Source organism: Pteropus medius, unplaced genomic scaffold, assembly GCF_902729225.1.
Source record: "Pteropus medius unplaced genomic scaffold, Ma_sr-lr_union100, whole genome shotgun sequence".
NCBI classification, from domain to species: Eukaryota; Metazoa; Chordata; class Mammalia; order Chiroptera; family Pteropodidae; genus Pteropus; species Pteropus medius.
The window spans coordinates 20,629,593-20,657,064 of record NW_024349803.1 but is presented as its reverse complement, the minus strand read 5'-3'; the positions used below and the strand labels follow the sequence as shown (position 1 = coordinate 20,657,064).

Here is a 27,472-nt window from a genome sequence, read left to right as displayed (position 1 = left end):
TAAGTGAGTTGTGCCAGAGAGCAGAGCCAGGACCGAGAAAGGAGGTATAAGGAAACCCATTTCAGACAAATAGAAAGAACTTTCCAACAGTGGAGTCATCTGCCTGGCAAGGACCAAAGGCCACTGACCACCTGGGTATTCACACCAAGGCAGAGCTGCCGCCAGGGAATATGAGAGCAGACATTCTAGCATCTGTTAGGCATTGAGTCAGATGCTCAAAATAAAAGGGCAGAGCGAACACATCACCTGCTGAAGCTAAACCGCACACCTGAAGGAAGTAGCCTCATATCCTGGACCTTGACACTGGAAGAGATCTCACCTGAGCCCACAGAACACGCAAGCACAGCTGGGAACATGGAGCTGCAAGCAGGCTCTGCAGGCCCAGGTGGGGGCTTTGCTGACTGGCCGGCCAGCCCAGGAGAAGGAGGCCAACAGCTTTCCAAGAGCTCCTGTTTATCAGAGGCGACCAAGAGGCAAGGTGCCAGGCCGTCCCTCTCCCGGCTCCAGACTTGATTGTGAGGCCATCTCGTCCACTCTGAAAGCTCTCTGGAGAAACTGGAAGAGCACTCTTCTTCACTTAAAGCAGCTTCTAATTAACCTCGAGGCTGCGTGTTGTCCTTGTTCTCCTCAGTGGGGCTTTTTACTCTCTGACAGAAGTGTGTTGGTGGAGGGACTTGGGACACTATCCAGCTAAATCTCTGAGGACTTATCCAACACCCGCAGCCAGTTTGGGGCTATGTCAGGACTCATTAAAACCTGAGCTTCTGACCCCACCCAGGACGCCTCCGCCCCTCCCTACCCCTCCTTTGCTCAAATGTCCTACTTCCTGATCCTTCCCCATCCTCAAAGCCCTCCCCACCCTCTTACTAAATTTTCCATCTTCTCAGAGCAGGAGGCAGGGAAGTGACGCGGTTCTCCAGCTGTGCTCGGTGGATGGCATTTCAGTTTGCTAAAGTCAGCTAGCTGGCTGTTCTTCTAGATGTCTCATATTAGGCCTTTAGAGCTCCCAACAGAATAAGTTAATGTTGTGAATGTGTTCTGTAAGCTGTAAAACACCACACAAATATGTGCTCTACTATTTTAGAATATGAAATAATACAATCCCTTTTAGTCATGGCCTCATTTATCTTACCTCTGCAAGACAGAGAGAAGGCAGGAGCAAATGCTAATTTAAGGAACTTGAGGGTAAAGATCTGGACAAGCATCTCCTGCTCTGACCCCAGACCCGAGCCGCTTGCGGGCAGAGCCCTTTTCGTGCTCCTCCCTTCGTTCCTCACCATTCACCCAGGGACAGGCATCGGGTGAGTGCTCGGCAAAGGGTTTTCTGAATACTGTACAGGGATAAAATCTCGCTTTAAGATCCTCCTACTTCTAAATAGAACTTAATTGTAGAAATCCCTCACAACCGCTCCCATATACAAAAAGTGCAGGCAACCCTTATTTTCTACCTGCATGTGTGAATGTATGCAATGTATGGGTGTGACTATCTGGAAATTTCCTTACCGCCCCTTTCTTCCAAAGCACCCAATGCCTTACTGGTTGTTCCAGCACCCTTATGAGGGACAGCTCCCTCTCCTAGCCTGGGGCACCAAGAGCTCCGGCCCCTGGCGACAGGGGGCAGTACCAGATGGGACCGGCTGGGTGATCCTGCGTGAGCTCATGGAGGAGATGCTGAGGCTCTTTGATCCCCTCAATGGTTGGGGGCAAGTCCCAGAAGCCAGCCCTTCTGCTTCCCCTGGGGCAAAGGTCCTCTTTGCTTTGGGCGTTGACCACAGCCCCACCCCCTTCAGGGCAGCCAGGCCTCTCTCCAAGCAGTTCCCGGTATGCTTCCATGTGGCCCTCCTGTTAGAAAGAAGTGGGAATAGTAGGTGAGGGGTCTCTGCTAGAGCAAGGCTCTCTTCAGCACCCTGTATCTTCAGATGCCCACAGGAGCAAAACACAGGACCAAGAGATCAGAGCAGCCCTGTGACCTGCCTGGAGCCCAAAGTACAGCACGGATGAATCACGGAGCATGCTCACCTGCTCCATCCCTCAGGCACAGCTGACCAGAACCTAAAGTGTAAGACACGTGGGCTGAGAGAACACCAGGAGAAAACAGACACCCACCAGAGGCCCAATCTGCAGAGAGGGAACCCCAGAATTCCATCTCCACTAGCACAGGCGGGATGCCAGAGGCCAGGGTCCCATTTCATTCCCCAGCTACAACTAGCTTCCACTACTATGCTGGTGAGTGGAGATGAAGAGGGCCTTGTAAAAAAGGAGCTTGAGCAAGTCCTAGTAATGCAGTATCAATACCAGATCGATACCATCAATACCATCAATGACATGCACCTGGTGCCACCCGAGAGGCCCAGGTGGAAATCCCCACAGCTAAGATTGTTCACTAAGTCCCAGCATAGCAAGAGGGCTTCAAGTCCTAAAGTGACACTTGGTCCTTGCTGCAGCATGTTTGTCTCAGCCACTCTGTCACCATTTAAAAAAATGAGTCCCCAGGCAGGAAGAGCGATTAAGGCCAGGACAGATGGGGCCCGTAGGAGGCGCATGGCCAGGCAGGTAGAGTGAGAAGTAGGCATGTGTAAAATACCTAGCAGAATGCCTATAACGAAGCAGGCATCCAGTGATGGTGGTTACAACTGTCATGACGGTTTTGCCAACGTACCTCCACAGTCAGCCCCAACTCATTGTGCATGGGCCACAGGCTCCAAGCATCCCACACATAGCAGGGTCTGACCCTCCCGGTTCCATCACCGACAGGGGAAAAGGGCCCTGTTCCAGACATGCAGGACTTCTGAGAAGAGAGAAGATTTGTTGAAGCCTCAAATCCTAGCTCCTAGCAGTCTGACACTTACATCTATGCAGGGAGGGCTCCTCGAAGCTGGGGTGGAAAGGCGTGACCCAAGGGCTCTCAAGGCACTGCCTTCTGAAACTCAGAACCAAACCTACTCAGAGGAAGGAGAACTTTTTTAAAAGAATAGAAAGTGACCCACTGCATGATTTTTTGGCTCCCCAAATAGTCCAAAATCTGGCTCTACTTTCCGTAAACTCCCAAAGCCCCTTCATATCTGAAGCCTTCAACTAACTCTTTTTTAAAAAGCTGGAGTTTCTTGGCCAAAAAAAAGAAATAAGAATTTGAAAGGCTTCTAGATATAACTCTCAGATTACAGAAAAAAAGTGGGACAAAAAAAAGAAATAAGAATTTGAAAGGCTTCTAGATATAACTCTCAGATTACAGAAAAAAAGTGGGACAGAGGAACACCTTAAATGACACCACAGGGATACAACTGGTATAATCCAGAATATGAGAAACTACAGGACAAAGGACACAATTCTCCAATCATAAGTTGCCAGGGGAGAAGAAGGAGAAGAAACCTATAGATTTAAGGAAACTCAAGAGATGTGTCAAACAAATTCAGTGTGAAGACCCTGTTCAGATCACAATTCAAACAAACTAACTGAAAAATAAATTCATAAGATGATCAGAAAAACTGAACCCTGACTTGATATTTGCCAAGATTAGGGACCGTTATCCTGTTTAGACGCGATCATGGTGCTGTGGTAATGTCTGCACGAAGCCCTTATTTCTTAGACATACACACTGAAATGTCAATGATGAAATGTTGGGATGTCTGGAAGTTGCTTCCACAGTGGGTGGGAAGTGAGGAAGATGATAAACTTGATCAGTCATGAGTTGATGATGGCTGTGGCAGGGCAAGGGGAACATGGGAGTTCACTGACTTATTCTCTCTACTTTTATATATGTTTGACATTTTCTATAATAAAAAGGTTTTTTTTGTTTTTGTTTTTGTTTTTTAAGATAGCCTTTTTCCTCTTAACATCTCCATAACTTTTTTTTTTTTTGATTGGCAGCATCTTATCATTCTTAGTAATACTGGGAATGGCTATATTATCAAAGCTGTCCCTCTCCCCCTGGCAAGAAATGCAAAAATGTTTGCTCCCTTCAGGTGAAATTTTGACATCATCGCAGTTCGATGTTAGATCATTTTAGTATAAACCCCACAACACGTCCTCCATGAGAATCCACCTACTGGGGCCAAACACGATCTCTAAATGATAAAGGATCACTATTTTCAACCCTGGCAATAGTTTCCTTTCATTTTACCCTTACAAATTAGTCCCAAATTTTTCTAGAGCCTACTGTTAGCTGATATAGTATATAAGTCTGGCTGATCCAAGACCAGAGATGCTATGCCTGACAAACCCATTTTTTATTTTTATTTTGTATTGAGATATAATTATGACAAACCTATTTTGAGAAAGGAACTCTGAGTGTGGTTCTCAGAGCAGCCTTGCCCACCTTCCAGCAAATGACCAGGTTCTCTGTGCCCAAATGTCTTTGTCTCAAGATGTCTCCATAGCATACGGGCTGGAAGTAAGTGAGAGGCGACCTTGGCATTGATCATAGATTTTGATGGGTAATGAGGGAAAGATACCTCATCTGGTTCACCCCAGCTCTCCTCCACACCCCTGCACTCAGCCCCATTCCCTGCTCACTGTCCCTGCCTGTGTAGACCATACTCCTCATTCTACCTCTCATAACCCCACCATTTTTCCTGCTGCCTTGGGTTTCTCCTTCTTTCGAAGTCTGACTTGGCCTCTCCACTCTTCTCACTTGACAATCCTTTTATAAACACTACGTATTTGTCACTTTTCAGACACTGAACTGCCTGCAGCGTAATTCCTAGGATCTGCCTATGATTTGGCTCTTTAAGAGCTGTGTGACCAACCAGATTGTGAAGTGCTAGAGGACAGGGGAGCATCGTACACCCTCCCGAACCCTCCGCAAAGCCCAGCACAGTGATTCCTTTTGATACTGGTAAATATACCTTAGCCGACTGACTAAAGATCAATTTGCAAATGTCAAAACATGTGCAAGTCCCCAGGGCTGAAGTAGATTAGACAGGTTGCCACCAGTCTACATGACTCCTTTGTGTAATTTTTTTAAAGGTTCTTTCTGGGATACTAAAAAAGTTCCATCTTAAACTGGTAGTATGTAATGGGTGTGTACAGGTAAAGTCCCATCAACTTGAGCATTTCGCTGTCTATCAGGCATCTGATGTACATCATATCTCCATAAAAATAAGTCAAAGAATGAATAAATGAAAGGTGCCCCTTCTTCTAGGAAGATGCAGCCCACACCAAGGCATACAGCTTGGAGGGTGGAGCCTGAGACGGAGCTCAGCCTTCTCCAATCTGGCACTCCTTGGGATAAACACAACCTATATAACTGTACATGTGACCCTGAGACCAGAGGCGGAAAGCCCTGCCTTGAGGGACTCTCCGATGCCCAAAGTGCCATATCATCCAGACAGGCAGCACTGTGGGTGTGGTGGCACCACTATTCCAGGATTCAAGTCAGGCTCTGGAGCCACAAATGTGGCAGCCGCCCCTTCACGGGGCCCAAGTCAGCTCAGTACGAGGATGAAAAAGCTGATTTGGCCTGGGGTGACAATGGGTAACACGACAACAGGAGAGAGCCAGGAATCATCCTCCCGAACCTTGGTTCCATTTCCCCCTGGGTTTGGTAAAATGATGTCCCCCTTACCTGATCTTCCACCTATGTCTATGAGATTTCCAACTGCCCCCAAATTCACAAGCTTGCTTGAAACTGTGCCAATGCTCTTTCCCGAATGCCCGGAAGCACATGCCACGGGACTGTTTCACCATCAATGGGCCAATCTGTTCAGCAGCATCTCAGAACAGAACATGCTAAATTTGGCATCAGGTACCTGAGACACTCTGGTGAGAGGAAGCAGAAGCCGTTCTGATGCTGAAGGAGACACATACCATGATGGTGCTGCTCAGCTGAGGTGCAGTGACAAGCCGAACATTAGCTGGAAGAGTAAACCCCTAAGTCTCATAAGAGTCCCCAGTCCTGAGCTTTGGTGACAAATAGCCAGCTCACCCCCTGAGCCTGATGGCCGTAGGACCTTAACACCATAGGCCCATGTGTGAGCCTTGCCCACAGCCAGGAGCAAGATTAACATGACTGCTAAACCCGACAGGAGTCCATGGTCCCCCTAACCCATAGCAGAATGCATAGACGGGGTAGAAATGAAACAGTGAACAGGAATGTGAGCAATAGATACCAGCCTCCTTCCTGTCCCTCTGAGCTGCCCAAGTCTTTTCAAAATTTCATATGCTTGGCTCTGCAACATCAAATAAACTACGAGCAGAGCAGTCTGTTCGGTTACCGGAAGAGAAATGTCGAATTCCCCATATAGAGAACTCCCAATATCAAGGTGTTTTTCCATTCAGCTCTAGACCTCTTCCCTTGGAGGGAGGGCTCGAAATGCCTGGGTGAGTCTCGCTTATGCTAAAACTCAAACAGCAGCTCAACACGCAGCAAAATGGACAGTATTTGCACTGCTAAGAATTGTGTGCCATCCAACTGCATTACTGTAATAGCTAATGTAAAATGGGCAAAATCCCCTCTAAAAGGGATGCTCACAGGCTGGCCTGTCTGCTCAGGCTTCAGGCTATAAGAGCTTTTCATTAGTTAGTTATCTAAGAAACGACTTCTGAGGAAATAAACACATGAGAGGCACAGTTGGGCAGCTGTAGAATCAAAAATTATGTTCCCTCAGTTTATGAGCTCCCACACAGAAAAGCCAAGGCAACATTATCAGCAGACTCACATGGAGCCGGAAGCACCCCCGGTTTTGCTACTCCCCAGGGCTATTTGGTGTAAAGATAATGTCTTCCATTTTATCGTGTCATCTCTTGATAGCTTTCTCGAGTTTTCAGTCTACTGATTTACTATATATTGGCATTCCCTACCACTGCATTCACTGCCATTCGATTGTTTTCGTAGGCCCTCGGTTGGCATACATTTTAAACAAGCTGGTTTCACGATATTTGATCAGATATGTTGTTTAAAGCATTCTATGTGGGTTTCAGCTTTTCCATTGGTTCGAGGTGGTAATCTAAGTCAAAAGGCAACAGAAACACATTTGGTGCTAGATAATTCGATTGCATTTTTGCTTCGCCCCAAAGTGTTTCGCTGAAGCTTGGTGAAAGCATCTGACCATGTTGGTGTTGTTGAGCCCAAATAAGTACCTTTTGGTGTCCAGTGGCACCAAAGACGATTATAGCCACTAAATGTCTGAAGAAAGCGCATGACCAAGTTCATGGTTCAACTATTTCCATATCTCTCTGTTCCTCGCAGTGACACTTATCTTCCCTGACAGCCACTCCCATTGTGCTCTTTCCTCAACCCAACACAATGGACACATGCAGACAGACAGCAGCAGACAGGGAGGACGTTTTCCATCCCACTGCTCCCCAGTGCGGAGGGACCAGGCTAAGGTTACATAAGCCCCTCCTGAGCCCTGCGTTGGGGGGAAGCAAATTTGGGGTTCGTGACGAAGTCACAGTCTACAGGCCTTGACTGACCCTGCGCTCACCATCCTGCCTTGCCAAGACAGGGAGGCTGGAAACGGAGGGACACTTCCCGCGCGACCACCCGGCTCACGCCAATGGGGCTGGCTTCAAAGTGTGGCCGGACGTCCGACCTCACTGTCTTGACCAGATTGCAGGGTCGCAGGCCCCGGCCCTGGCCCCCGGCTGCAGCTCCCCGCCCTCCCGGGGCGCCGCGACTTGCGCTTACCTGCCCGGGCTGGGGCCGGGGCCGAGGCCGGGGCCGGGGCCGGGGCCGGGGCCGGGGCCGGGGCCGGGGCCGGGTGGTCCAGCGGTCGCCCGCGCAGCTCCTGACGCGGGGAGCTGTCCACCGCCGGCCGGTGCTGAAGGCGGCTTCCCTGCGCCGGGGCCCGGACCGGGGCCAGGGCCTCCGGGCGGCAGCGGCCCGTCGCCAGCGCCGCCCTCCAGGCTGGCCTCGTTGCCCATGGCGGGCGGGCGGGCGCGCGGGGTCGGGGTCGCGGTGAGCCCGGGCCGGCGGCTCCCGGGCGGCTGCTCACACTCTCGGCGCGGCCGCCGCCGCCATCTCCCAGCTCGGCTCGCGCCGCCGCCTGCCGCTGCGCATGCGCATGCGCGGCTCGCGCGTTCCTTCCCCGCACACGCCCCTCCCTCGCCACGCGCGCGCGCTCCCGCCGGCCCGTGAGGACGCGTATCCACGAGCTAGCGGCGGAGTCGCTGGGAAACAGCCATCAGCGCCAGCGCATGCGCCTTCCGAGGCCGACGCAGCTCGCGTGTGCTACCTGGAGCCCAGCAGGGGTTGGCGGGAGTGTCCCACTGAACCGGGAATGGAGGGGCACAGACCAAGAGAAAGGGCCCTGGGGGTGTCGCACAGTGCCCTGCCCTGCCCTGGAGTCAGTGGCGCTTCCTGCTCCAGACAACACAAGCGTGGGGGCTCTCCTTTGGATAACCTCAGTGTCCCAGCTGGCAAGCTTCGTGGGGACAAGCCTCGGAGAGGTGCCACGCGAGTGTGGCCTTCCTCAAAGGATGTTTAGGAGTTGGAAAGGCAAATGAAGTGTTCAGAGGCGCAGGGTCATAAAAGGACAGAGAAAGAAGATGCTAAGTGATGGGACCAATTGTGAGGGTGACAAAGACCAGCTAAGGAGTGATGACTATCCAGATGGTGATGGGAACCATCTGGGATTCAACAGAGGCCTGGTCCCACAGGGCAGGAGTCTTAGGAAATGACCCTGGAAAAGGTGGAGGGTGTGTCAGGGCTGCAGGCCCTGGGACAGAGACCTTGGGGAATGCAGAAGAGGAGTCGATGTTTCTCAGAGGCCTTGAGCTGTGGTTCCCAGGGTCTAACTAGGGACTGCAGGCTGCCTCTGCCTGACCTGAGAGCTCACCAAATGACTTTCTGTTACCTCACTTTTACAGACTTCAGTGTTTATACACTACTTAGAATGGTCTGCCTCATGGCTTCTCACACAAACCTGTCCTTTTCTGAGGGAGAATATTTTCTAGAAGATCCAGACTCTAAACTATTCCTGGGTTTATAAATTATGGTCATGTAGAAGAACTTGAGTAAACTTGGACACATTTTACAAACCCAGTTAAATATATCAAATGGGATGTCTGTACTTCAAACCCAACGTAGAATAATCCGGGGATTCCAGTGAACGCTGATAGCCAAGCTGATGGACAGACCTTGGCTGGGCCTTCCCCATGCACTGTCAGCTGCTCCTCCCAACCACCAGGATATAGGTTCCATGAAGCTTGGACTCACTGACTGCCTGGGATGATGAGAGCCTCTCTGTCTATGTTATGATGGTCCTTCTTGTATTTCCTCCTATGTTTAAGTCATCTTCATGAGTGTCTAATGACTGCATGTGCACATCTAGCACCACAAGGATCTACATCTCAGCCCTACCACTTCCCAGATAGGACCTTGGCAACTGACTTAGGCTTACCAAGCCCTCCATTTCCTAGCCTGCAAAGTTATGATAATAGTAGCCCCTCTGACATGGGGTTTGTGAGGGTAGAGTGGCTGATTAAGGTGAAACACAAGGACAAATACTTGGCAAACACATGCCTGACTTTATCATTTGTTGTCTCTCTGGTGGGTGGTCTGCGATTTGGGGGTTTTGTGTCACACCTTTTCTCCTGGGGAGAACTATACACGCAGACACTACGGGCAGGCCAATGACCTGTCCTTGGCCCAATCTAGCCTCTCTGGCTCCACAGACACCAGACAGTGTGGGTTGGGCTACTTGAAAGCCGGGGAGAGAAGGATGTTTGTTTTCTGTTTTTGTAGAAGCCGCAGGAGCTATACTTCCCACAGATTTAAATCAACATGCCCTTGATTCCAATGGGGGCAATTAGCTCTACCCAGCCAGCAGGCCTGGGGAGTTCCTTCCTCAGAGTGGATTCCTGGCTGTTAGCAGACCTCCAGGGTCTCTGCTGCCTTGGTGACAAAGGACATAGTACAGCAGACCCAGGAGAACCTGGAAGTATGAGTTAGTTGTGCCCCCACCTTCCTTTCTAGCACCCGGCTCCAATTCCTCTGTGGAACACCTCTAGGAACATGCCTGCCCTGTCCACATCCACTCTCAGCATTCAGCCCAGGGACTCCTGCTGGCTGTGGGATAATGCTGGCCTCTGATTGCCTGGGGCTCTGATTCAGTCTCCCATTTTTATTCACTGTTCCAGGCGTTGTTTCCTTCCTCTTGACCTAGAGTGAGGGCTCCTCCAACAGTAGGACTTGTCCTGTCCCCTGGGTTGGGCTTCAGCAGGGTCTCAGGGGATGATGGTTGGGCTGGGTTCTCCATGAGGTTCTGAGCATTTCTCTCACCTGCACTTCTAAGGGGTGCACCAACCACCAGGCTTAAAAAGCAACCCAGAAGGACCTTTGGCTGTAGCTCCCACATCACCACATTTAGGCCGTTGACCTAACAAGTGATAGGGAGAGTGCCGAGGTTGTGTCCGGAGTTTCTCCTAGTGGAAGGGGTCGTGGATGAGATATCTGCACTCATCTAGGAGAATTCACTAGGCTCGACTTTATGACAAGTGAACACATACATCTCTCAGTTTGTGAGGACCAGCTAAGTCCCGTTTCTGGTATCAGTCCCTCCTGGGTCCAGCTGCTCCCCGGCCAGGGACAAGATGGTCCTGGATGCCCTGCAGAACTTTCCCAGCTCCCTAAACTTCACTTGCTGAAGATATCTTCTTCCCATTTCAGTGTGACATGTGACACATGGCAGTCATTTAGGAGAAAGGCCATGTGAGAGGAAAATCAGTCCACATGCCCGGATAGAACTGATGCTCTCAAACACCTGTACAAGACCATAGGAGAAATGGAATAAGAAAGAAGTCCATCCAGGCAGGAAAAGGCCTGGTCAGAGCCAGCTCACTGTTGTGATTTGTGGCAATGATTAGTCATTGGAAGGCAAATCTTAGGATCAGGGCCCCCAGAGCTGCACCCAGACACCAGCTGGGCCATGGGCCAGGAAGCATGCAGATGAGCCTCCGGAAAGTGAGAAGGGACAGAGTGCAGACTCTGGGCCTTTCCTGCTTCCCCACACAGTCAAGTTCACCACACAGACTCTGGGGCTTTCCTGTTTCCCCACACAGTCAAGTTCAAGGGGTTTCTTTTGGTTTTTGGTTTTTTGGGTTTTTTTTTTTAAGAATTGTTTATTTACTGAACCTGGGGCAGATTAGATACACAACCAATTTTAAATGTACATGTTTTAATTCAATTTTGAAACGTTTTCTCACACACACAAAAAATAAATTGGCATGTGACAGCTATCCTAAGGTAAAACAGTCACCTTAAACTATTGCAAGTATTTTCACCCAAGGTTGAAAAATTGTTTATCCATAGGTGCTACCTTCATAGCGTGGCGACCTTCATAGGGAGATTCAAAATCTGAAGATGAAGATGCTGATGGGGATGAAGAGGAATGGCAAGATTTGCAGGCAAGAAGAGGAGACGGAGAGAGTAGAGGTAGAAGGGAATGAGGAAGGATGACAGGATGGCTCTGGATGATGGGGAGCCATGGGCTTCGGACTCTTCCAGAGAGGCTGGGAGCTGGGAGAGCCGGCTCCTGTCTATGAGGCCCCCTGAGCCCTACGCTCTTCTTTGTATTGTAGTGCTGCTGAGGCTTGTCTCACCTCCTAGCGAGAAACAACTCAGAAAATCTGCTCCTCACTCCTCCTCTGGGACGGAGATATAGAATTGAAGAGGAAGGAAGGGAGCCCAAAGAAACAGAGGGTTTTCTACATGGTGGAGATTTGTCAGCACTACCCACGAGCACGGGGAATAAGGCAGCTCCTCAAGTAAGCCTGAGGCTGGTGTGAGGCTATCAACAAGAGACCCAGTCTTTGTCCTACTCAGCCCCCATGGACTGGCCTGGACAACCTCACTTGTGTACTAAGGTCCTTAGCTGGCCCACGGCCCTCCGTAGAATAGGAAAAGGGAATAAAGCCAGAAAGTATAGAATTCGCTTGATGCGTTGTCTACATAGTTCCTTTCCCGTTGCAATGTGCAAATCTTTATTTGCATTATGTGAAAAAAGCCAGTAAAAAATTATCAGAAATGTTTACTACCAGCCTAACCCCACCGCCCATCATTGCTCCCAAGAAAGCTAATTAAGCCCCTTTGCTGTTAGAGTTATGTGCTTCTGAAGGTTTATTGTGACAAGAAGAAAGAACGAAGCCACAGTTCTCCAAGTCGTAAGCGTCTAAGTCAAAACATGCTGCTTTCCTTGCCCCTGCATTCCCCCAGACAAGCCTCCGGGCTAGATGTGCCTATCTCACTCATGCATTTACTCATCCTCCTTCAGCCAGTACATACCCAACTCCCCCAAGGTGTCAGGCCCAGAGATGACTGGACCTGCCCTCAAGCGACTGTTTGCAAGAGAGAGACAGGCACACAAATGGTTGCCCATAAGCTATAGAAAACACCACTTCGATCCCTATTGCAATCCTTCTCACTAGGATCCCAGTTCTCATGAAGTTTCCTCCACCTACCTCTGTTCCATGGATGGAGAGGTGTGGGGGCGGGGGGCACGGGGGAGTGGTATAGAGAACTGGCCCAGGAAAATCATGCCTTTATGCCTTCTCGTAACTTGCCTAGGCAACAGAGGTTCAGACATGACTTGGACAGTCCAGGGGAAATGGCAGCCTGCTCAGCCTTTCCAGGAAAGTGTCTTAGAGGGGGCCCTACCTCCTGATCCCTCTACTACTGCGAACCCAAGCACATTACTGAGAATCACCTTTGGCCACCAGGGATTTCAGGCCATGTGACATAGCCACCCTCTCCACTGAGCTTCATCTTTGTCTTCATCAGAGTGGATTGTCGATAGGGCCCAGCAAACTTCCAGGAGCCACGGAGGAGTTCGTGCCTTCCAGGAAAGGTGGACAGAACGCAGCAGCGTTTCTGATGGCAAAGCGAAACTCTTGTGGCAAATGGAGAGGTCCACAGTCCCTTAGGCCCCAGCTAAACCTCTGCTAGGCCTCTGCTAGAATGAATGACTTCAATTCAGTTCAATCTTTTTTTTCATAATTCATTTTATTTTATAAGATTCTCTACATGATCCAATCATAATCGTTTTATAAAATGTAGATCACCACCACACACCAGAAGTTTTCCCATCCGTGAAATGGAAGAAATACTAAGCTTCCCCGTATTCGTAAGAAAAGTAACTGCTTCTTTACCATACATATAAAATGCTTACAACTGAGCCTGGCACAGAGTAAACTTTTAAGTGTCACGCGAGTCTTGAAAAATGAGACCTGTGACATTTTAGCTATCATGAGGCTTTTCGACAAGAGAATCCTTCAAGACATAATGCCTGAAATTCATGGCAGCACGTGTCCTCCTGGATTCCCTGCTCTAGTCCCTTTTTGTCAGGGACGGTGGCCAGTGCAGCCAACATTCCTGAACTGCCCATTGGCCCACACCCTGAAGCTGGGCTCTTGGTGTTCCAGGAGCTCGTTGGTGATAGCCTGTCAATAAAGTGGCCATGCGGTTCCTGTGACAGTCACCACACTAATGTTCAGAGGGGCCTTGGAATAAGGCAAAGAGCCCCAGATCCTTGGTTTGTGCTGGTTGCTGCCTGGAAGACAAAACCTTCAGCAGCTTCTCGGTCCCTTTGAAAAAAAACATGCAGCTTCCATCACCTTGAGACCAGTGAACAACAAACAACCACAGAAAATCACTAAATTAAATCTCTTCTCCCGTCACTGCTGCAGATTGTTCCAGCTATGTTACTAAAATTCAGGTTCCTTTTTTTTTTTTTGCTATAATTTAATATTAACTTAAAAAAAAGTAATAATTTTTTTCCAGGCTTTTATTTTGTATGTGTGAGAGCAAAAGTCAAACATGAGTCTATTGGAAATACAGGCAAATACAGTTCAGTCCCATGTTTCCCCGTTAGAGCAGCATGAGCACTAATATCGTGGGCCATACGGCGGGAGCCAATTCAGTTAAATTTGGCAGTTTTGAGGCCTAGGTCAAGGACGGCACCGCGCTAGACCCCAAGGATGCAGCAGAAACCAAGACTGTTGAGCCTACTCTACTGTCACTGAGCTTGCAATCTCCAGGTCTGGCCTTTGCCTGGATGCTGCTCAAACCAGGCCCTGGACCTGGAGGGCCGGCCCTCAGTGCATGACTCCTGTCCTGCCCAGCAGTGGTGGGTGTGGCCAAAGCCTTACCGGGCCAGGCTGTGAGGGCCAAAGTCACACTCAGGCATCTGGGCTGGGTGGCAGCCGGCATCAGTTGGGCAGCGACACCTGTTACTACTGCTCTTCCTATACTAATACATCCTCCAGCTGGAAGGCCTAGCACAGGCATCAGCTTTCTGGCAAGGTGGTCTCTCTCATAGTGAGCTGACAGTGCAGACCGAGGAATTCCTAGTAAGGCTGGACAGAAGACACCCTCCGTTTGCCACCAGGAGGGCAGAAAAACCATGTGTTCAGCTGAGGCCTCTCCCCCCATCTTCATTGATTTCAACCTAGCCCACCCACCGCGACCTGCTCCAGGAGTCTTCTATGTCCCTCTCCTAGCCCTGCCTGGCCCGGGGCCTCTCTGAGGAGGCTGGGGATGAGGAAGCTGATGTGCTGCCTGGGATCCACGGCACAGCTTGGGGGACACAGTAGTTGCTGTGTCAGAGCCATTGGGGTCACAGTGGATGCCTCCTTAGCCTCTCATTTGCACTCTAATCAATCACTTTACTGGACGCGAGAAGGCAGAGCTGGCCTCATGTGCTCCTCAGACAGGAGCAGGACTCCATTCCCTTCGGCATCTGCCAAGCCCAGCTCCATGCCCAGCCCAACCAAGCACAGGTTCCCTGGTTAAGGGTGAGCTCACCCAGGACAAAGCTGGTCCTCTCCTGCAGGCACACCCACAGACAAGCTACTGCCACCTCCCGCAGGATCTCCCCTCCCCTGCCGTCCTGGGCTGGAGCCAGACCCTTTCTTCACCTTTCTCCTCCAAGACGTTTATTGACAGAGGTGCTGAGGGATGTGGGAGGTAAAGAGGGGAGCGATCCCTAGTAAGGGAGCCGGCCTGACCTGAGCTCCCAGACATTTTGGCAAGTTCCAAACTTGGGCTTTGCCCTCTCTACGGGCTGCTGAGGCTGCAACACCAGGAGAACAGCAGGCAACACTACCCTCAGACCTGGCCCTGGGAGCCCTGGCCCAGCCGCCAACTGGATGTTCCCTGATGTCCTAGTATGTGGGGAAGGCTGTGGGACAGCTTTTGGCAAGGTGTTCCCTGGGGTTCTGGGTATCCCCATTCCCGGTGGACCCAGAGAAAATGATCATCTGCTCCCCCATCCAGTCCCCCCAATCACGCAATTGGGGATTCCTGGCTTCCATCCAGGACCCCCTCAGATCCCACAGCATTTTCGGCCTTGCCCTCAGGGGCTCTTAGGGTGGAAGAAGGGGTAAGTCGGGAGCATCCAACAAGCGCTGAGTGGCAGCCGCCGACACGACGCCTGGAGGCACACAAAAGCTAAGGCGGGGGTGCACACAGGAAGGTCCCCGCCTACATACATCCGATTTCGAGGGGCTCCAGGAGCAGAAGCCCTCCGGAAGCCTGGGTTCCAGACTCGCCCCTCCTATACCCTGCCGGCTTCCCTTTCGATGGACAACGCCCCGGAGAAAACTGGCTGGGAGCCTCGGCTACACTCTCCCCACTGTGCAGCGGTGACTGAGCAAGAGAAGACAAGCCTAGTTCCACCACCAGTCGGCGACCTAGCTCGAAGCGGCTCCAGCCGCGGGCCCTACAGCCCCGCCCTCCACTAGGCCTTAGTCCAGTCCCCGGCGGTCTCAAGCTCTGCTCGAGGAGGGTTCCGCCCAATCCTCCCCGGGAGGCCTTAGCCCCGCCCACCGCTGGCAGGCTTATTCTGGACTCTGGCGCCACCTCCTGGGAGCCCTCGGGTAGTGTCCCCCTCTTCGTCTCAGTTGCTGGTAATCAGTTCTGCTGGGCTCACCTGGGTAGAGCCGCTACCAGGGTTGAGAGCTGCCCCCATCACCGCCGCGAACTCACACAAGGATACCATCCTGCCACACGGAGGCTTCCACATGGACACGAACAGACCAACTTGGTTCCATTCCAGCTAAGACAAAGTTGGGGGCAATAGAGCTACCAAGAGCCCCAATGGCGAGGTCTCCATGCTGCCCTTGCCCCAAGCTGCCCTCAGGCGGGCCCCTCCTGCAGGATCATCCTACCCCCACAGGATGGGAACCCCAGCTTTGAATATCTTGCCCTACCTTCTCCTCTGAATCTTCTAGGGTCCCCATAAGGGAAATGGTACCCAGCATCCCCAGTGGGAGGCGTCAAATAATTCATTGGCTGCTCTACGATATGAATAAAATTATACAATCAGAAAAAAAATCTAGTGTTTGAGTCACACTGAGAATGGAATCTGCCTTGTCCTAGCCTCAGGACCTGGACCGTTGCCTTCTCGGGGCCTCAATCACCTTGCCTCAAAATGGTGATGGAGAAGGTAAGCAAAGCAGGAAGAGTAAGTCACCAGCTAATTGGTGTTTTTAAGATACAGTAATAGATGGATGAGTGAAACTCACCCTGGAAAGACTGATGCTTGGCCGGGCAGACCCCTGCCTCCCCCCAACACTCCTGCCAGGTCTCTGTGACCTCTCCTTGGTTGGGGTGGGGACTGTGTACTCAAGTCTTTTGAGCTAGAGAGAGCATGGTGGAGGGGCCTTCCACGTTTTAGGGAAGCTAGAGAAGGGCCTCTCCTAGGAGTTTTTTCAGCCTGTTGGGAACAGGTGGAGGCCGGGCTGGCGGCCACAGTAGGTGAGTCATGTGGAGCCTCTTGTCCCCGCCAAACTGGTGGTATTCTAGAGAGCGAGCCTGGCCAGGAGCTCCAGACACCCCAGTGTTCCCCAGCCAACAGCTCTGGTCCAGGAGAGAATACAGATTCTTGTAGCCTCTTAGATTCTCTGCCCCTTTTGCAGACAAATGTGTTGGAGGTAACTTATCATCCCAATTTCACCCTGCATTCCTCCCCCGCCACCCATTCCCCAGTTCCAGGGTGTCTCAGAATCCCTTGGAGATCAGTGCTGTCCCCAGCTCACAGACGGGGAAGCCAGAGGGATCCCAGGAACTTGCCCTGGTTCACAGGCACAGAGGAAGCAGATTCCTGTGAGTGACAGACCCCTCCCCTCCCTTCCTCCACTGTGTCCCTTCCTTCCTGCCCCTTCCCTCTACCACTCCCTCTCCAGCTCAAAGATCTGAGTAGACAGTCCCCACCCCCACCAAGGAGAGGTTACAGAGGCCTGGCAGGAGTGTTGCGGGCAGGCAGGGGGCTGCCAGGCCAAACATCAGAATTCCCAGAGAGTAGGGCAGAGGCTAGAAGCCCTTTTGGCTACTCTTCTTCCTGCCCTGCTGAACTGTTCTCTGCTGAAACCAGGGATCCCTTGAATTCAGGACAGTGAGTTCACTCATAATCCAGAGGCTTCAGGCTAGACATTAAGCAGAACTTCCGAAAGCCAAGAGAGCAAGGGCAGGGTCATTTTCTGGGCCCCTGCTGCTAGGCCCGGGGTGTGTCGGGGAGTGAGGTTTGTGTCCCTGAACATGAGCTGGGGATAGTCTTTCCTGGCACTGGTGTGGTGTTCTGCAAGTAGTTGTTTGACCCTGACTCCTCACTCTGGGACTCAGCTCTATCTGCAATATGGGACCATATTTGGGTCTTGAGGGTTGTGAGAAGCAGCCTGGGGGCTGTAGGTGGAGATGGTGAAGACCCTGCAGGGGTGGGAGATGAGCCCGGATGAGGTAGTCCTTCTGTGACCAATGGCCCTGATCCTGCCTCAAAAGACACAGCTGCTACATCCCCTGCCTCCCACACCCTGGTCAGTGTCCGCGGATAACCTAGCCCCTTCCTGGGCAGTAAATCAAATTATGCTAAGCCTACCCAGCTGGCCTGTCCATCCAGGGCAGGACACTTAGGGGGAGGCCCCCAGAATCTGTACACCCAACCGGGGCAGAAGAGCTTGACAAGAAGCTGGTTTTTTTCCTTCTTCTCCACTCTAAGGCCAAACCTGCCTCGAGACTACCTGGGAGGCTGGCCAGCCCCAAGCCCACAAGTCAGTAGTGGCAGGAGCTAGGGTGGAGCTGCAGCCACAGGAATCCTTAAGTCCCCATCTATGCAGGGGGACTCATCCTGAGGGACTCCCGCCTAGGATCTTTCCCACCATCCTCCCCTCCTACCCAGTCTCATTGTGTTTGTCTGCTACCCACCTCCCACCCCCAGATGAGGAAATTGAGGCTCTAGACTTCTCAGTTGGTTCAGGCACAAGTATTAGAGAGGGCTTGTGTGATGTCAGAGCTTCTGGAGCACACACCCGCCTCTCCCAGGGGCACAAAACTATAAGGCTGTGGAGGCTATCGGGTTAGCTGCCCAAAGGCCACCTCAGTCCCATCTTCCCTGTCACACTGACTCCAGCCCACCCACCCTTAAGTGTAAGGGCCTAGAATGTGTAGGGGCCAGGGAAACAGAGCTTGGAGGCAACGGTATTATAATAAAGACACTGCTTTTATTTAGTTTGATATGTTTCTATACAGAATGCAGAAAACACATCTTAAAATCATATAGAAGGAAATAAAAACGTCAGTGGTTGGTGAACACTTGACTGTGAGACTGGCTGTCTCACAGAGTCCAAACGGCCACCGCCAGCCCTCTCGGGGAAGGAGGCTGCCCGCGAGGGCATTGTTGCTGTTGTTATTCTGTTCACTGCCCCAGCGCCTCCAGTTGCTATGGCAACAGGCCATTCTGGGCCAGCCACATCTCTCTGCATGGCAGTGCCCGATGGTGAGGTTGCTAGGGGCAACTGAGCTGTTTGGAAGGCCTTTCAGAGCCCTCACCTGGAACACTGAGAATTGTTTATTTTTTGACAAGGTCATCAAAAATCATTTCACCAGGTCAGACCTCTGCTTGTGCTCCTGACTCTGGGGCATTGGGGAAACTCTGGCTTGGATCAGGGCTTGGAGGCACAAGGCCCAGTCACCAGAGGTCCACTGAGCCCTCATCTACAGGCTCCCCGCACCGGGGCACTGCCCACCAGGGACGGGACAGGGGAGAGAGGCTGGGCCCGGTGGGAGGAGGTGCAAGGGGAAATGCACTCCGGAGGGCAGAGTGGAACCCCGCCCCTCTGACCGGCCCTCCCCTCCCGAGGCAGCACACACTGAATCCTCTGCAAAAAGGTCTATATGGCTTAGAAGCGGCTGCCCGGTGTGCAAAGGGAGCCTGGGCCCACCCACCCGCTCTTGATCACAAAAGGGATACATTATTGCAAAAGGCATTCCTCCCCAAAGTTACCCCGAATAACCCTCAGACATCAAGAAAAGTCATGCTCAAATTGGTTTCTTCCAAAGGAGGAGAATCAAAGCAGAGTGGGTGCCCCTGAGTCATGGGACAGAGATGCAGATGGACGGACGGACATTCTGCTAAAAAAGGCAAAAGAAGCCCCAGTGTAATTCCAGAATTTAAACCGTTAGGAAAAGAAGGTGGGGGGTGGGGAGAAAATCAAAATGAGCAAAGCCGTCAGTTCCATGGAATCAACACTAAGAGCTTGTACAAACCGCTGTAAGCATCACCATTTTTAATCTTTTTTTTTTTAATAAAACAACTTGAGGCTGTATAAAAACTTTAGTAAAAAAATTAGCTTTGAGAGCCCACAGATTTTGACTATGAACTATTGCTGGCACTCCTCTGCAGCCACCAGACCTTTCCCAGACGTTCGGGCCCGGGGGGCCTGGGGCTGGAGCGCCAGAAGAGGGGTGGGGGCAGGGCAGGGAGGGGCTGTGGACTGTTGGGACAAAGTGGCCAAGGTCAAGTGAGGAAAGAGCATCACATGACAAAAATATTGCATCTTCACCAAAATGTCCCCCAATGAGTGTTTCAAAAACCATGATGTTCCTTTTAGGAGGCGAAAAAACACACAGAAGAAGGGTAAAAGAAAGGTTGATGCGGTCGAGTGCCTCGACCTCCCCAGGTACCCCCATGAGCAGCTGGCTCACCCTGGAGCACCTAGGTTGGGGGCCATGGCCACCACTGCCTCTTGGAGTCCCCTTTACATGGGAATGAAGACCCCTTGGTGGCGAGCCGCTAGCGTGCATGGGGTGGGGTGTGGATGTCCACGGCCCAAGAGGCCCCTCCAGCTTCCAGCCGCTGGCTAAAGCGGGAGAGCAAGCTCAGCACCAGGGCCCTGGCCCCCGAGCCAGGGCCGGGAGGCCCCCAGTCCAGCTCTGGGGTCTCAGAGCAACCAAGTTGACGTAGTGTGAAAAAATAGGATTCCTTTGATAAAAAATACTGTCCCTTGGTCTTTTCTAAGTTTGAAACACCCTGGGAGCTTATTTTTAGCAAAGCAATTTCCCATACCCACCCCAAAATTATACATACAAGTTTAGGTAAACAGCAGATTAAATGTAAAAACTTAAACCTTAAGAAAGTCCTTTGAATTTAATCTTTAGCTACTGTTTTCCATGTTACATCCTGCAGCTAGACACACGTGAATAGAAAAAACAGTACAGTTAGTGTTAAAGGCAAAATGCAGAGCCGGGAGGCCGCCCAGCACTGCCTGCGAGTTCATTCACGGTTCCTCGCCCCATCTACCTCTACTCCAAACGGTGCTTTCAGAGTCAGCCATCAAAAACGCAGCGAAGAATTTTCTATGAACAAACAAAAAGCTGTTAGGCAAAAAATAAAAGTAAAAATGTCCCCAAAGTCTCTCCAGCTGCTTTGGGGTTCAGGAGGACCAGAGAGGGTGGGCTTGTCCAGGCCCCGTGTGTGTCAGTGTGTGCTAGGTCAGGTGTCGGCTCCCAGTGGGCGATGGTCTGCAGGCCACCGGTCTCCACAGACAACACCGTGTTGTCTCCAGGGCCCTGCCTTACCCCTGCCTCCACCTAGGCGCTTGTGGGTTAAGGGGGGACGGGGAGGGAGGCGACGGTATGGGGTCATGTTCTTGGGGCGGGAGCCTTGCCCTCCATGGGGGCTGTGAAGGAGGGGGGCTGGTAGGGGAGGCTTGGGATCCCTCATCCGCGGGGGCTGTGTACCTCCCACGGTGTCCTGGTTCAGAGGAGTGGTCTCGGGCACACTCTGGTTGGGGTACTCGGGAGGGGGGAGAGGGGCTTTCTCCTCCTGAAGAATAAGTGGCATGCTGGAGGAGGGTGGGGGCTTGGAGTCGTCCAGCTCGTCCGCAAAGATGATAGGCACGCCCTTCTTGATGAACGTGGCCTGGTCCTCGAGCGTGAGCTTGCCCTTCCGCTTCTTGCGATAGCAGATCATGGCAATGATGCCGGCGATCAGCAGGATGGCCGCAACCACCACGGCCGGAATGACCGTGTGCAGGTACACGTCATCCTCACTGCTCTTCTCAGGGTCCCTATCTGGCACCTCTGTGGGTGGTGCCTCTGAGGGCACTCTCCTGGGTGGTGCCACAGGGATAAACTGTAGATGCCGGCAGCTCCCGGAGCCTGTCACAGCAATGCTCAAGGCCTTGAAGTCGGGCTCCAAGGCATTGGAGAAGGCGGCCCGAGGTTTCCCATCATCCTCAGCGATCCTCCGGCTCAGCCCCATGATCTGCTCCTTGGGGCAGGGCGCCAGGGACAGGGTGTTGTTGGTCCATTCCACCACGATGGAGCCCTGGGTGATATTCTGCAGAGTGACGGTGCTGCAGTTGCGGTCCCCAAAGGCAAAGGCCAGCTTCTTCACCAGGGTAATCTTCTTGTGGATGTCGTTCACCACTGGTGCTGGCTCACCCACAAACTTGGCCTTGAACCGCGCAGGAGCCCTGTCCCCTTGAGGGCGCTTGTGCACATGGATCTCAAAGGCATCGACGGCTGACAGGCCCCCCTTGTCAGTGGCGTGCATGAAGTACTCGTGCTTGCCCACGTGGCTGCTGTCGGGCAGGCCGTACATGAGCTGGCTGTTGCTGTTAAACTGCACCCACGACTTCTCGCCTACCAGCTGCTGCTCCCGAAGCTTCAGGGTCAGCTTCAGCTTATCAGTGGTGGTGTCCTCCTTGTCATAGAAGGTGTCTGATGGGATCTTCACCTCAAAATAGGTGCCAACCCAGGCGTCCACCCTGTCGATGTGGTTCTTGAGCTCTGGGCGCTGGTTGGGTTCTCCTCCACGGGGCACCCCGCTGGTGGTGGTGCGGATACGAGTGGGCGGGGAGGCCGTCTCCAATCTGGTGATGGGCGCTTTCGTGGTGACCCGGGGCACCGGTCGGGGTGTGCGTGGCTTCTTGGTCGGCCTTCGAGTCGTGGTGGTTGAGGAATCCGTAGAAGGCGTGGCTGGTTTTGGCGTGGAGACTCGTGGCTTCTTGGTGGTAGTCGTGGGAGGAGTAGCGACTGCCGTGGGCTCCACGTAGCCAGGAATGGTCATCGTTGGGCGGATCTGGCCAGGAACCGTGGTGCCAGCTTCTGACACCCGAGTGGGCTGGATGGGGCCTAAGGTTGGGGTCTGAATGATGGCACCTCGAGTCCGAATGGTGACGGTGGGCTTCCCAGGAACAGGGTCCCTGACTGGAGGAGCCATGGTCTCTGTTGGAGGAGCAATGGCTGGAGATGTGGGGGTGGGTACAATCCTAGATGGTGGCTCCTGGATGGCCGTAGTTGGGGGCCCAAGGGCAGTGACAGGCGTTGGTGTGGCGTGGATCTGCCTTCGGACGCGTTTGGGGAGAGAGGGCTTCTTGTTGGCAATATGCCAGCCTACCACGGGGTAGCCGAGCTGGGCAGACATAGTACCCTCCTTGGCAGGGGCCTCCACGCCATGAATGTCAGGCACGCTGTTCTGGCTCAGGGAGCAGCCCAGCCTCCAGGAGAGCAGCGCCCCGTTCTCTACCACCTTTTTTGCATTTCCTGGGCCGGCCATGAAGGCGGACATGTCAAACAGCCGGTTATTCACCACTGGCACCAGCTTCATGCTGTGAAGCTCCACTTCTGAGAAGCTCTGCATTCTGTGCAGGAGGTCGATCCTTTGCTTTGGGGTCATCTTGGTGAGGTCAGCATCCAGAATTACCGTCAGGACAGTCACAGGCTCGTCAGCAGCACAAGCAGATGACAGCACTTCACCAGGGTCTGGTGACGCTGCGCGCAGGGACTGCAGCTCGCTGTGGTCTTCGGGATAGACCTCGATGGAGAACACACTGGAGGTCTGTGGGACGTGGCTCCCGTTGGCCCCCAGCCGTGCAGCACTCACTGCGATGTAATGCACACCCTTATCGGTGTCAAGCGGGAGGCCTTCCAGGGTGTGGCTCTGGGAGTCCCAATGCAGCCAGGACGGCAAGGCCTCCTTCCCCACGGCTGATACCTGGAAGAGATGTCAGCATGAGTTAATTGCTACTGTCACTGCACAGCCTGAAAACGATCACAACAGTTAACCGCTGGTCTAACCTGAACTGTGTGAAAGGCTTGAGGCACAATTCAGAATTCCTGTTGGGGGAACTAACCCGTCTCCTGGGGCTCATTTACCCGTTATGAAAGCCTCGTGCTGCCAGATGGGCTAGCGTGGAAGGCAAACGATTCACCCAAGGCCACACGGTTGGGACACAGCAACGCTGGCATTCAAATACACGTCTCACCCCAGAGAACTGGGGCTCAAGAATGCTGTGGGTTTTTATATTAGTGACATTCCCTCCTCAGCCGCTCTGCCTGCAGAATCAAGTCCGAGGGTCTCGTCCCTCAGCACTCCTTTCTAACCTCACCTCAGACTTCTCCCCTGCCCTCTGCAGACACAACTTGGCTCGAGTCATATGCCTGGCCTAGAGTGCCTTTCCTGCCCACAAGTGGAAATGCACCCAGGTCTGGGTGCAAGGGACAACTCGATGCCCCCAAATGACTCACTTTATAACCACGGTGTTATGTTCGAGTGTAGCGGTGCACATTTGGGCTGTGAATACACTTAGTTGAATCTAAAGTCTTCCTTAATCCTGCTTTTCAAACCTCAAGAAAAACTGCAATGACCAGGGTGGGGCCCTGGAAACACAATTCTAGAAGTTTCTACCAAAGACATTTGAAGGACCTAGTCAACTAAGTCTGGGAACACACGCAGCTCAGCTCTGCCCCCCGACCGCCTCCGGGCACAGAAGCCAACCAAGCAGCTCACCCCCACACTCTGCCCCACAGCGCCTCCCAGCCTTATTTCAGGGCGGAAGGCCTTTTCCACTGAGACGTGACTGGTAATAGTCCAAGCACCCAAGGGAACGCTGCCATAAAAACTGACAAGAGGGAAACAAGACTTGCCTCTTGCCCAGGCCCTTCTCTGACTCTCACGCAAAAAAAGGTGGCACCCACTCTCTGGTCAGCCCGAACGCACTCTCAGCTGCACGGTCCTGTCCTATCAAGTCCGGAGACGCACTGGCCGGCAGACAGCATATGTCTTACTGCCAGCCTCAGCCCAGGGACTACCCTTCACGGCAACTGCTTGTCAGCAAGGGACACGGAAATGCTTCCCTCCCTGCGGCTGGAAGGCCAGAGCCATGCCTGCTGGGTCCCGCAGGGGTCCGGTTCCTCAGGCTTCCTCCTGCCAAGAACCAGATGTCTGAGTGCAGAGGAGACAGCTCACAACTGATTTCCCCAGCCAGGACCCAGGCGCCCCAGCAGCATGCAAGTCCATCAATCTTAGCAGAGACCAGATACTTACACCGCTATAAATAGGTTTCCTACCTCCAGCAAAAACCCACGAGATGACATCTGACATTATTAGGAGTTACTTATCGAGGTCGTCCTTTACTGATTGCTCTCAGAGCCACTGAGTTCACTGAAGGTCTATGAACAGCATTTCTTTTGTGACACCACATTTTGTCCACTCTTGGGGCCACTGGCATCTAATTAATGCACCACTGAGAATCCCCCATCCTCTGAAAACTCACCATCCCCTGCAACCATGAGATGTTTTACAGGGGAGGCGTAGGAACTGGCGTCCTGAGAGGTAGAGAGTAGGTGACTAAGGTGTGGACCTAGGTTTCCGGTCACCCAAGGGTGTTTCCTTGTTCCACTCCACCCCATGACTGCCACTGGGATGCGAGCACACCTGGCAGAGGGAAGACAGAGGAGAAAGGAAGGGTCTGGAACAGAGCTCTGGGTGAAGTCAGCCAAGGAGAGGACGCCTGTACAGAAGGCTGAACAGGGCTGGGAGAGACGAGGAGAGGCCCGGAGGTGGGTGCCAACTAGGCCACGCCCAGGGGACATTCCTGAGGAGCCAGGCAGTGAGGTCTGTGCCCAGCCCTGTAAGTTCTACCAGTACAGATGAGTAAGCAGGCCCAGTGCTTTTCCAGTCTGTCCTAACTACGTAAGGGCACTTTAACATGGAAAAGGGCCTCACACCTTCTTGAGCTTCCAGCCTGGCTCATTTCCCGTTCTGTGACCCCAGCAGCCACAGTTCTGCTGTCGGACATTTCCCCAGGAGTAAACCTGGGCCGCTTTTGGGCCTAGGCTCCCACACAGCCAGCCTCAGAAGACACACGCTCACTACAACTATGCCGAGAGACATTATAACATGTCACTAACATGTAACATAAACGACGAACATTGAAGAAAACTCCAGGCTTCACTGAAGCAAGTTATAGTGCTGTTTCAAACTGGGAGAAAGAAGAGCAGAATCGGTAGCTTTATTCTGATTATCCAAACGAATTACTTCACTAGGGTCTACCTACAGCTTTACAGACATTTGAGACAAACCATGTCAGAAACAGAGCCAGGCCTTTCCAACCTGCACACGTGCTGTCCTCTCTGCAGATTCTGGCTCCTCAGGGTCCTGAAGCCCTGGCCAGGCCTGGCTGCAAAACCGGTGTCCACTCCGGATCTATGGCCCTGGGGCAGCAGCTCCCAGGGTCTGGAGCGCTCCTCAGACAGAAAGGGAAAGTCCCAACCTGAAGGTCCTAAATCTCCCGCATCTCCAAGCATCTTGGTGCTGGGAGTATCAGGCCCAGGAAACACTCTGAGTGGCAATGATTCATTTTAATAAAAGGGCCACATGAAGCAAAATAAACCTGAGTTCCACAAGGAACCTAGCCAAGTCACAGACAAGCTGGCACCCCTGCATTTTCAAGGCCATTTGGGGAAAGCCCCTGAACTGGGAAGTCTGAACATGCCTGAAGACCTGGCAGCATCCGGGTTCCCGCAGGATTCCATGAGTGGCTCTAGGGCACTCAGCTGAGAGAATGCGCTGGGATGTAACACCTGTGCTACCCAACAAAGCAAGAGGCCCTCAGGCCATGGGAACTCCGGACATCCTCCGCAGCTTTCAAAACTTCCGAGCTCTGGACCACTTTTCTTCTCAGGGCCTAAAGGTGAAGTGGGATATCAAAGTTCCTCCTGAGAGATGCGGCCTCGCGACAAGCCAGGACTCATCCTTGTAACAGCGGCCTACTCGAGGGGAAGCCCCATCACCAGGAGCCCTGGGCTGAATCCCAGCTGCAGGCAGGCTGAGGCTTGATCCGAACTCAGCTCGTTTTCTCATCTGTAAAAAGGGGGAAACGATGCCGCCATCCTCGTACGATCGTAGGGCCAGGCACATGCTGGATTCTCTATCTGTGCTGGTCCCCCTCACTACTCCTGTGGGCTGAGAGAGGACCCAGCACACACTGTGAGGCTGCTGCACGCAAGGGTCCAGACGCCACTCCGCAGTCCTCCTTCCTAACCAGCCGTGGACCCTGCACACACTGACGCCTTGTCTCCCTATTCATATCCCAAAATAGAAGCTCAAAGCACCAAAAGGAAGTGGGGAGGCTACAGGAAGGGGAAGCCAGCATCCTACAAGGGAACAAGGCCAAGGCTGGGGACCCTCAGGGACTTGCTTACCTGATAAGACCTGTCTGCCAGGAGTGGGTGAATGCCCTGAGGGGCACCGGGGGAGGGGAGGACTTGCTGCAGGTGACACCCCAGCATTCATTTCCTCTTCAGTCGAAAACAGGTGTGCTGGAGCCTGCATATCTGCGCACAAGATTTTCACTATCCTTGGAGCCCTTGGTTTCCTCGTATAAATATTTCTGCTCTAGCTGTACTGTAACCACCCACAACTTAACCCCTAAGGGTGGCCAGGCTAGGAATGGCAGCAGAGGCAGGCATCAGAGCTCTGTGTGAGTGCTCACCAGCACCTGCACTTGTATCTGGGGGACAGACTGGTCCCCACCACTCTGCAACTCCCCCAGAGTCTCAGGCCACTCAGTCTCCCTTCACTGACGCCACTGCCTTGGAGGCGTGGGAGGCAAGGCCTCTGGGAAGGGAAGCTTCGGTGGTCAGTGGAAACACCGACAGGCACTGTGGGACGAGGCCCAGCTTGAGAACATAGTCTCTGGCGCACAGACTGCCCAGAAAGAGCCAGAATCTTCCCAGTTTCAGCAACTCTCAGAGAGGACATGCTTCTGGGATGGAAGGCAAACCCAACACTGAGAAAATAAGGTCTCAAACAGCTACACAAGCGGTTTAAAAATCTTGATTCATAAAGTACATCCCAAAACATTAAGTATCAAAACCACAAAACTTGGGCAGACCCCGAAGGAGTTCTAAAGACAACCCATGCTCAGCGATGCCCACAATGCATCACCATGACCAATGACTGGGGAATGGGCA

General features: G+C 52.6%; 1 protein-coding gene across 10 annotated transcripts in view; it reads right to left on the bottom strand.

Annotated features, from left to right (window-relative positions):
- Positions 1 to 18,412: 18,412 nt before the first annotated feature.
- DAG1 (dystroglycan 1) overlaps positions 18,413 to 27,472 on the bottom strand; it is a 54,677-nt gene continuing 45,617 nt past the window's right edge. For all 10 annotated transcript variants that reach the window (XM_039837748.1, XM_039837752.1, XM_039837751.1 and 7 more), the window contains one exon: positions 18,413 to 23,210. In XM_039837748.1, coding sequence (XP_039693682.1) covers positions 20,703 to 23,210 — 2,508 coding nt within the window. In that variant the 3' untranslated portion in view covers positions 18,413 to 20,702. The remainder of the gene's footprint in view (positions 23,211 to 27,472) is intronic.